This window comes from Benincasa hispida, chromosome 11, assembly GCF_009727055.1.
Source record: "Benincasa hispida cultivar B227 chromosome 11, ASM972705v1, whole genome shotgun sequence".
Lineage (NCBI taxonomy): Eukaryota > Viridiplantae > Streptophyta > Magnoliopsida > Cucurbitales > Cucurbitaceae > Benincasa > Benincasa hispida.
The window spans coordinates 43,386,813-43,397,865 of record NC_052359.1 but is presented as its reverse complement, the minus strand read 5'-3'; the positions used below and the strand labels follow the sequence as shown (position 1 = coordinate 43,397,865).

The 11,053-nt window shown below is 32.6% G+C and overlaps 1 protein-coding gene across 1 annotated transcript; it reads right to left on the bottom strand.

Moving 5' to 3' along the window:
* Nucleotides 1-4,985: 4,985 nt before the first annotated feature.
* Nucleotides 4,986-10,536, bottom strand: LOC120091663. Its single transcript, XM_039049764.1, has 7 exons — nucleotides 10,021-10,536; nucleotides 7,829-7,883; nucleotides 7,346-7,420; nucleotides 7,080-7,171; nucleotides 5,772-5,853; nucleotides 5,377-5,460; nucleotides 4,986-5,244 (listed from the first exon to the last, which is right to left on the bottom strand). The coding sequence occupies exons 1-7, from the start codon at nucleotides 10,347-10,349 to the stop codon at nucleotides 5,128-5,130; spliced, it is 834 nt and encodes a 277-aa protein (XP_038905692.1). The 5' UTR covers nucleotides 10,350-10,536; the 3' UTR covers nucleotides 4,986-5,127.
* Nucleotides 10,537-11,053: the final 517 nt, after the last annotated feature.

Sequence of the window (11,053 nt, the reverse complement as noted above, 5' to 3'; positions counted from 1 at the left end):
ACTATATTCAAAGTGAAAGTATATGTAAAATGAAAAACAAATAGATAAGGGAAAAAAGAAAACCATGGATTTGAAAGGGAATAGAAAACCGTTATCCGTGGGAAATGAGGATGCCTGGGAATAGCTTATTCCAGAAAAAGAATTGAAAATTGTGAAACAAACCTAGGAATTGGATACCTGTGCCAATTTACATGCAAAAAACCCGCCAACCAAACGGCCCCTAAGATGGTATCAAAATTCTAAAATGTACTTCTTTTTTTAATCTTTGTTTTAAAAAGTAGTAGAGAAATTAGTTGAGAAATTGTTGGTTTTTATCTAAAAAATTTTTTCCAATTCAAAAGTAACCTCATTTTTAAAATCTACATTTTTTAACATATTTTCCATCTTTTTAGTCTTTAAGTAGAAAGACCCACAATGTGAAAATATTATTTTGCCCCTCAATAAATGGTCATTCAATTGTCTTGAATATGAAATCACCCAACTTACCTAACTCACATATGTTAAATTAGAAACTTCAATCTTCAATTTCACATTTTGTGTTTAAGATAGAAATGTTTTATGTTAGAGTCCCAACATCAGAGAAATAATCCTTTTTCACTTGCCTCTTTTGGAACTCTAAGGAAAGAAATTGTTTCTATGAACTTGGGACCCTCACGTAAAACATTTCTTGTTGGGAATATCCTAGAACTCGCAGTTCATGTTAAACATTCTATTTGTCAATAAAATTGTTGATCTTGCACTCTATTATGAAAATCCAATAAATATATCCATGGTTATAATATGAATACTTTAAATTTATGTAGTGACATAACATGATCAAGTTAATAGTATATAACCTAAATGGTCTATATAAGTATATGGATGAAATTGGATGTCTCATCCTGGTAACACTATTGGATGCGACCCATTTTGTATAGGTAATATAAATGATGTGATCCACAAATCGAGACATGTAAATGAGGGTATCCTATGCAATGAGTTTGCATATAGACTGGACCAGAAAATAGTCACTTTTCTTTATAACGACCGTTTACTATTAAAATTGACTATTTCATACTTAAGTAACTTATGATAACTCAATCTTAATCCTAAGTTAGCTATGAACTCCTGTTTATTTGGGATTATCCTTTGATTTGCATGAGTGAGAGTAGTCCAACAACACTGCTCAATAAGCCTTTCATTTTGGGATAAGACTGGATGAATAGCTGGGGACATAGTTCTACAAGATGAAATTCACTCCTACCCATTTTAGAGTTAGCAGATAGGTTGTTCTCTTAAATAATGATTCCAGGTCTTGAACAATCGGGGTCCCGCCTTTTCATGATAGAGAAAGGAGATAATTCAAAAATAGTATTATGAATCGAATTGTTCATTAGAGGGTCAGTGGGAACTTAAAGAACAATACGTATTCATAGGAGTAAAATGGTAATTTTGATCCAACTGTAATTACGAACAATCTGTGAAGGATCGATTTACTGATTATAGTTTATATGGACAGAAATATATCTACAGTGAGGAGAGTGCAATATCGAGCTATAGTGTGTGTCTTGATAGTTAACGAATAGTAATGAATTCGACGAATTAATTACAGATTGTTGGAACTCATGATCTGTAGATCCATTAGATCCTGGCTCATTAAATTGGAATAACAAATTGAGTATTGATGTATAAAATTTAGGTTACGAATTTGAAAAGTTCAAATTCAATTTTAGGGTTTTCGATTGATTGTATATGATACAATTATAAACGTTTATTTTAATTGAAATTAAACGAAATTGGAAAATCAATTAGTATTTAAATATAAAATTGATTTATTTGTGATATTATATTAATTTAATATTTAGATATTAATATTATTTTTAATTCAAAAATTTAATTAAAAATTAGTTTTATCTAATTAATTATTTTGAATTTATTTTATAAAACTAATTTAAAATAAAAAAAATTAAAATAATAATTTTTTTTTCAAAACATTTTTAGTTAGTGGATTTTTCCATTTTTTTGGGAAAAATCCACTAACCATATTTATTGGAAAATCATCAAATTTCATTGTTGGTTTTAATGATCTTCAAGCTGGAGCTGTTCTTCATGCAACCCTACACATTTGCATGAATTTTACCTATATATTGAAACTCCATGCATGAAGATCATCGAGATTGCAAAAATATATTTTCTGAATTGATAACCTGAAAACCCTAAGAGCTCATCATCAATTCAACTTGTTCAAGTGTTTCCACCACACATTCCAGCATGAGCATAATAGAAAAGATCTCGGTGGTAGTTCTCTCGGTGATTCAAGCTCTATCTTGGTGTTTTTCAGCTGATTTCATGGATGGATCTTCAAAGGTAATATGTGTTTCAAACTCTATCATATGTACAACATCCTTAAAACTCAAATTAAATGTAGTTTAAGTGCTTATTGATTCTGTAGTCTTCTATTGCTTGATATATCATTCCTTCATTTCTATCTTGAAAACATAATGTGAAACTGAAGATTGAAGTTTCTAATTTAAGATATGTGAGGTATGTAAGTTGAGTGATTTCATATTCAAGGCAATTGAATGACTATTTATTGAGAGACAAAATGGTATTTTCACATGATAGATCACTCCACTTAAAGACTGAAAAGATGGAAAAGATGTTTAAAAAAATAATTTTTAATAATGATGTTACTTTTGAATTGAAAAAAACTTTTTAGGTCAAAATCGACAATTTTCCAAATTAGTTCTATGTGAAATTTGTCGAGGACAACCATTTTTTGATGATAGATATGTAGTAGTTTTGTTAATTCTAAACGAGTTTGTTTATTCATATAGGTGAATAAATTACATTTTCTTGTGCTTCATGATTGAGTTATGTTGTAATTTGATTTCTATGATTTAAAAAGTAAGACTTTTTAGTCTCTCATATTTATAAAAAGGTGTTACCTGTGAAATCCTATAGATCAAATATAAACTTAACCCCATCATTTCATAAATTGTTGGACTTTTTGTTTTAGTAGTATATAGATGATATAACGTGTAATAATCACGGTATAGTAGGTATGTTATATAATTTCTAATGTGGATTAAATAATATTTAGAACTATTACATCTCATTAAATTAAGAAAAGTCAACAAAATAATCAAGTAAAGCACACTTTTCTCAACACATCTACAAATCTCTGTATTTACAAATCAATGTTATCGGTACCTAGATTAATTGCATTTAGAAAAAGGATTAGGCAGTTAGATTTCTCCATTGCAAAAACTAGGATCCCTATTCCCTACATCTTCTCCTTTTATGTAGGTCATTCAATGAACAAAGAAAATTCCATATGATATCAAGTGACTTTATTTTTTTTCAACCCGAAAACATCAAATCAATATAGAAGTTTTTTTACTTATATACCCATTAATCTATGATTTTATTTATTTATTTTTAGAACTTTAAGTTTCAAATAGTGCATTTTCGTTCATTAAACCTTTAAGCCATGTTTACTAATTTATAATCAGAATTGGTATTATTGTAATGAGTTTTCATTGATGCATCAATTGTGATTAATTTTTCAATCGCAAACGTAATTGGATTACTTTTGATCATGTGTACTTAGACATTTTTTACATGTAAATTGATAACAATTGAGACTGTTGGATTGTCTTGTATCATTGTCTTCTTACCTTTACTATTATCACTATCGTTTAGGGTCAATTGATAACCGTAACAATAATTGTAACAATATCTATATATGTATCCAAAAGTTAGAAAATAGTTTAAAAGTATATGAAAAAATATTAGTGGACCCTACGTAATTCTCAAATGTTATCGAATTAATCTCTCATTCCATAATTGAATTGCGTTTGTTGATTATGAATTTAGCTACATTTCATTACAATTATAAAACACAAGTATAAACATGTTCTAAACAATCATTTTAACAATAGCTCAGTGCAGAATATGATAACATTTATTATGAAAGATATATCTAATTTTAAAATGTCAATACAAGAACATAGATGAGAGATAGGAGGGGAAGAAAATTGTCACCTATTCATTATAATTACATGTAAAGTCTAAAATTTCAGAATTAATTTTTACAAATAAAGTGAAATATTTAAGGCAATTGATTTAAATGACATAATTACTAAAAGTATTTTTAAATATAGAAAAATATTACTATTTATTAGTGATAGATATCTATCAGTGTTCATAATAGACACTAATAGATATATTTTGCTAATATTTGTAAATAAATTGACTCATTTGCTTATATTTAAAAACATCTCAAATATCTATATCTAAGCCTTTATTTAATAACCATTTTGTTTTTTGTTTTTATTTTAAAAAATTAAGCCTATAGATACATGTTCCACCTCCTAATTTTTTCTTTTGTTATCTACTTTTTACCAAAGCCAAATTTATTGAAAAGTTTGGAATTAAAAAAATGTTATTTTTGGAATTTGGAATTTGGCTAAGATTCAACCATTGTACAAGAAAGATGCAAATCGTTATAAAAAAATGTGAATAAAATAGGCTTGATTTTTATAAATAAAAACAAAAAAACCAAATAGTTACAAACGGAGCCTAAGCTTTCCATATTCTATATCTAAAGTTTTCATATTATTATTTTGAATGGATAACATTGGGATACTTTTATCCGGTTTTAAAATTAGTTCCCATACACACGTTGATTGCATAGGAGAATGCCAAAATTGACCGGTAAAACGATTTGGTACTTTTTTCTCGTTCAAGATAAGGTAGGGCAAAAAGTATTTTGACAGGGAAAATAATAATTTCATACTTTCATTTTCTGCAGAACAAGAATAAGGCACAAAACATTGTATTGACATTCGTAGACTTGTAGTTCCTAGGGGATAATAAGGTTAAAATGATATGAACTATTTGATGTAATCCTATAAAAAGTTTAAAGGTCCTGACACTTTGGGTCCTTAGTAGTGATTGGTAGAACACAAAGAGAAGCGGAGCAATATTGAAGAGAAAAGAGATGCAAAATGGTTATGGGAACTAATGATAGATTAAGCTATTTAGAAGGTACCATAGAAGTCTTATAAGAACCAAGTATTACGTGGAGTTTGTGCATTATATTATGTGCAAAGAAGAATTTATATGTACCACCTAAATACAAGGTCATTGCTCACTTGACAGATATTGACGCCATTCTTCAGGGGTCCCCTTTCTCAGTTTCAACATCTTTATTGCTGTACTTGTTAGAGGAATGGCAAGTATATCATAATCTTTAGGGGCCTGCAAAATTCCAAGTAAAAATCAATGTGCATGAACTAGATGAACTCAAACCTGATCAAACGTTAACGCAGACAGAAGAAAAGAAAATCTGAAGATCAATTTCTCACTATAAACAAAACGTAACATAGTTACCTTGGGAGTTTTTTTCAGCTTCATATTTGCTTCTTCTACGGTCTTTTGGCCTTTCTTTGAATTACATTGTACACAGGCAGCAACCTATTGCAACATAAGAGATTAAAGAAAACAGAAAACAGCGAACCAATTTCGTAAATGAGGAGATGTTGGGAAGTATCATAGCAGATGAATTGTTCAGATTAAACTAAAGATTTCTTTGCCAATTAAGTTTTTCTGTTCCTGTTATTAGGTATGCTTCCGTGTGCTATTTTACTACCTAGAAAATTTTAGGACATTCAAGTGTTTTGGGATCAGGATCAGTCTTCTGATAATTGAAAATTTTATTATTACGGCCAACTGAAAATTCAGTAGAGTATTTGTAATATCATGTTAATATCTACAGTATAACTCACCAGGTTTTCCCATGTCCATTCTCCACCCCGGGATATGGGCAAGACATGGTCAATGGTCAAACTCTCATGTGATGAACAATACCTGTTGATAAAAGACCCATTTGAGGAAACCAAACCATAAAAAACAAAAAACAAAAACAAAAAACAAAAACAAAAACATAGTGAAAGATTTTCCATATACATCCTTGCACAATATCATCCCTCATTTCAATATTAATAGTCTAGTCAAACCTACCGAAACTGATCAAACTCAGTCAAGGACCTCGAAAGCCATTTTATATAATAAGCTATAAGGCTTCGTTTCTACACTGCAGGTTGCCAATGCCCAAACCTTCTCTACTCAAAAGCCAAAGAAGCCACCCTCCAATTAGCGTACAAACCCCAATATTGAATCCCATGCTAAAGATCTAGCCAGTGTTCACTATCCTCAATGATCATAAACTACACATAAATCTTAAGAGTTCCACTTTGCAAAAAAAGAACTTGGAATACATTGAATCTCATCTAAAGGTGTAAAGGCTCAATAAGGAGCAGGCCTTGATAAGTGTCCAACTCTGAAATCTTTGAAAAAACTATTTGATTATCTGGGAATGACAGGGTACTACGGTTGCTTCATGACAACTTTTATTGATGCCTCTTCTCCCCTTGCCAATAGCTCAAAAGGGTACCACGATAGCAGGCACTGCATATGGGCCTTACCTGATTTTCCTTACTTGTTATAATTGGGAAGAGGGCTCCAGGCATAAGATTGGGGGCAGAGCTAATACCAATCGAATGACCAATAGCTTGTTTTATCCAAGTGTGGTAAAAATAAACAATGATCTTGCCAGAAACCAATTTATAAATGAGAGTTGATGACGATTATGTTAGGCATCCAAAATGGAAACATTATGTAGTATGCAGGCGGTTTGTTGTACAAACATATGAATTTATGCTATAATAGAGGCTAGTGCAATTGCATACTGGAAATGGGCCATGAAACTGTAGGGGTTTGATTTCGAAATACAATATTGGTCGGGGGTTGAAAACAAGGCCATAGACACTCTTTCTTGCTGTTCTCCCACTGGCAACAATATTAAAAAGCACTAAAAGAAACAACGTGGAGTGTGGCATCTGTCGTCATAAAAACTAACGATACAATTAAAATGGAAAATTATGTTTAATAGAAGAATCATTAAGACGATTATATAATTGATACAAGTTCCCCCATCATAAAACTAGAAAAGCATCTCAAAATAATTTCTTCCATTTCAATTTTAAATGATAAATTAGACTAAACTGGTCAATTGCAAACATTTATTAACTTACTGACAAGTGTAATTGTCCCGATAAAGTATGTTTTTACGACTCAAAGAGTTCTTGATTCTTCTCCTCTTAACAACTTGCAATAAATGGGGAACCTGAACACAGAGATGATATAGTTAGTTAAAAGGCCTTTGACAAGGAAGAGATTCAAGTAAAAAAAAATGAAGACAATCTTGAACTTCTCCTGGTTATGGAAATGAAGACCAATAATATGCAATCCTTTTGGGGAGGGGACACATGAATGAATCAGGTAAATGATTTATGCATACCCGTAAGACTGCTGGTATATAGAAGGATCCGCTTGGAGAACTCACAGTCTGGTCATAGTATTCCAAGACATCAGCCTGGGGAAGCCAAAAAGCTTTGGATAAATAAAGTATGGGAACATTAATTTAACAATCTATAGACTAAAAACTACATGATCAACCTCAATCAATTGATAGGACCAAACCATCATTTAAACCTTTAAAAATCCATAATCAAAGATATAAAATTGCCATTCTTCCTGCAAAGATTTAAAAATTGCAGAGAGTGACAATTTAAATACCCAAGGATTGACATTCCCATGTGGCTTTTCTTTGTCACTACTTGGACAGTCTTTCTGAATTTCCCTAACCATGACCTCAAAAAATTTAAAGAGATCTTCTAGACATATTTTTTATAATAACTATAAAACCAATGAAATCGACACGTTAGGAACTATATATTATTGCTATTTTTATACATAATACATAAAAAGAGATTTGTCAAACCTTCTCCATGAACTCCAAACAAATTGCACGTTTCCAACAAACAACATTAACTGGCCTGAAGCAAGGAAAACAACAGCAAAAGATAAATTGCAAACCCTCAGGTATACAAATAACATGGAGATATGAAAGCAATATGAAACAAGTATATCAGACAACTGGAGGTCAATCCATTCCTCATACTGAAATTGAGTCAAGTATTTGTTTGCCTAAATAGCAGCACATGAACCAAAATTTTTAAGCAAAAAGTACTGGAAAAGAGTGGAGTTTGTTTGTGTTTGTTTTCTCTTCAATGCATGGTTCCACATGCAGGACGTGGACCCAAAATATTATTGGTTACTTCATGCCTAAATAAAATAGGTGAAATGTTGAGAATGAAACATTATCTAAAAAAGAAACCACTTCAGTCATCCCTGGAATTCATTGTACAACATTTGCAAGAATCCCAAAACTGTGGTGCGAGAAGCCAAGAATGAATTGGCTGTCAAAGTGAAAATGGCAGTCGTATCTAACAATTGTATTTTAAATTATGCTACTTGAAGGATGAACAACAAGGTAAAATTTGCTATGTTCCCTCGAAAGACCAGAGGCTCCATATTTTCACTATAGCTTTTCTAAGAAGCGACTTTCTTTGTTTACGTCTGACAACCTCAATGCGCAGGATAGATCTTGCTTGGGGATGGGGGTGGGTGCAAGTGCAACCCATATTCTTTTAGTCAACCCCTTTTCTTTCTTCATACTTTCATAGGCCACTATCTTGCCTTAGAAGGGATGCATCAAGTTCAGTATGGTATATGGACTGTTGGGCAGCCAACCTGGTGACCAGCAAACTTAACCACCCAAACATCATAAACGAACATGGAGGCCCTTAAAACTGATTATAGGTAATGAAAAGGCTTGAAAATACAACATGTCTGTCAGATTTCAATACCCTTATCCAACACCTCAGCATTGAATCATAGGTTATTCCACTGGAGTCATGTTCCTCATGTTCCATAGCCATACATTTTCAAAAACTGATTAGCATGACAAACTTACTAGTGCTAATGGTATCTTCAATAACATACAGGTTGCAGATCCTCGGATGCACAGGCACTTTATAAAGAGAATTTGGAGAATATAGAAGTTCAAGTTCATCACTTTACCTCAACAGCTAAAATGGCTGATATCATTTTTTTTTTAGGGAAAAAAGGCTTTTCCAAGAGGTCGTTGTGACAAGCTCAACATGCAATATTAGTCTTAAACAAGTGCGTACATGTATTGAATAGAAAACTCATTCAATATTTTTATTCTTATTATCAACTTCGTTTCTTTATTCATATTGCTTTAGACGTACAGTACATACGCCTTTTATTCTCATCAGGACTTTGAGCTGGCCATGTATCCATATCCGGGCACCTAGACTATAAATAGGAAAAACACAAGGGCTGGTTATTGTGCCTCCTAGAAAACTTTCATCAAACCCAAAAGCCTAAAAGTATTTCATAATATCAATTGAAATTCTATACCTAGTAATACTTTGAATACATGGTATATTCCCTCCTGATCACGCGGACAGAGTCAAGAATAATCCATTTGATATACTTGCTGCTGCTGACTTCATATTTTCTCTTGTGTTAATGTCTACCCCACTTCAAGCTCCAATATCAGAAGTTTTTTAAATCGTTGACTCACTCTAAGCTAGCATTTGTTTCAGCACAAATAAAAGGAGGAATCTTTTATTTGTTTGAATGCAGTTCGACCAAGTAAAACAGCTAATTTGAAAGAGCAATATCAATATCCCTAATAAATAGGTCTAGAAGTCGAATTCTACCCATAATTTCACCCAAAAGAAAAATGTAGGAGAGCGTTAAGATTTTTCGTCAAAGATATCGATAGGAAGCAATATGATAATGTAAGAATTTCAATTTCTTTTTTCTTTTTTTAAATGACAAGTTATTAGATGCAGTTCAAGAAGAAATTAGAAAAACAATAGCGGATAAGGCTCACTCCCACGTCCTACAATTGATCAACTTCTAAAATTATGCCGAACTCTTAGCCGACTCTGTCCAACTTCCTAACTGATCAATTATGCCACCGTCAATATCTTGATAAGATTCCAGTTATTTCCCTATAGTAACACTCTAACAGATTACAGAGTTAGCAGAGCACATCACTCCAGAAGAACTCATCCATTAGAAGAAAAGTGGAATAACCTGTAGGAAATATCCAAAACGAGACCTCTGAAGCAAGCCAAATCGTCGGTCTCAAACTCGTAGTCATAATCAAGATCAACAATGGCGTCGTCACCGCTAACGCTCTCACCTCTCACACCAACACGCACTTCCGCAGCATGCTGAGCGGATTTCCTCAAAGCTGAAGCAGAGGATGTAGAAGGAGAGGGACCAGACAGGGGGATCCTGCGTTTGAGGGTTCGTACTAATCTGAGCTTGTATCTGAATCGATCTTTGGGTTCTGAACCGAATGGGACTCCGTCACCGTTGAGCAGCAACTTAACCCGACTGTGTGCAGTGAATTGGGCCATTTCTGAACTGAAATTGGCTCCGGCGAGCAGTCAATGGAAACGGAAATTGAGATTATTGCTGCTCATCGGATGAAGAAATCGAAGCCCAGTAGTTGAGGGGAAGACGAAAAGAACATTACATGCGCACGGAAAAATCCATCACCACATATTTTTCCCGCACATTTCACTTCATATCTTCGGTTTCCAAAATTTGCTTTGTCAATTATCAGCACAAAATTGGAGTCCTCTATTTTGTCGCCTAATCCATTTCCACTGGCACGTGCATGCAGTGAGATTTTTTTTTTCTTTTTCTTTTCCTTACTTTCTAGGAAATTTTCATACAATGATCCAAAAAACCTCCAACTTATTTATGAGTGACCCATCTATTGAACTTTTTGCAACGTAAAATATCAGATTCACCCCCCAAATTTAAAACCTCTTAACCCACATACTTCCTCCTTCCTCCTTCCTCCTTCCTCCAATGATTTCCTCCTTCCACGATTTAACAAATCTATTCAATACAATACCAATATTTTATTAGAGTATTTATTCTCAACTAATATTCTACCAATAGAATTGAATCTTAATGATATTAAAAATAAAAGGTCAGTTGATGCTAAAAAAAAATCTATCAACCTAACCCAACCCGTGAGGATCAACTCAACCCAACTCGTGCGGTTTGGGTTGACTTATCAACTCTTTTGGGTTGGGTTGAGTTCAAATAA

Coding starts and splice junctions, on each gene's coding strand:
- LOC120091663 (XM_039049764.1), bottom strand. CDS start 10,349: ATGGCCCAATTCACTGCACACAGTCGGGTTAAGTTGCTGCTCAACGGT. Junction 7,884..10,020: donor GTTTTGGATATTTCCTACAG/GTTATTCCACTT, acceptor TCCTTGCTTCAG/GCCAGTTAATGTTGTTTGTT. Junction 7,421..7,828: donor GTTTGGAGTTCATGGAGAAG/GTTTGACAAATC, acceptor TGGCTTCCCCAG/GCTGATGTCTTGGAATACTA.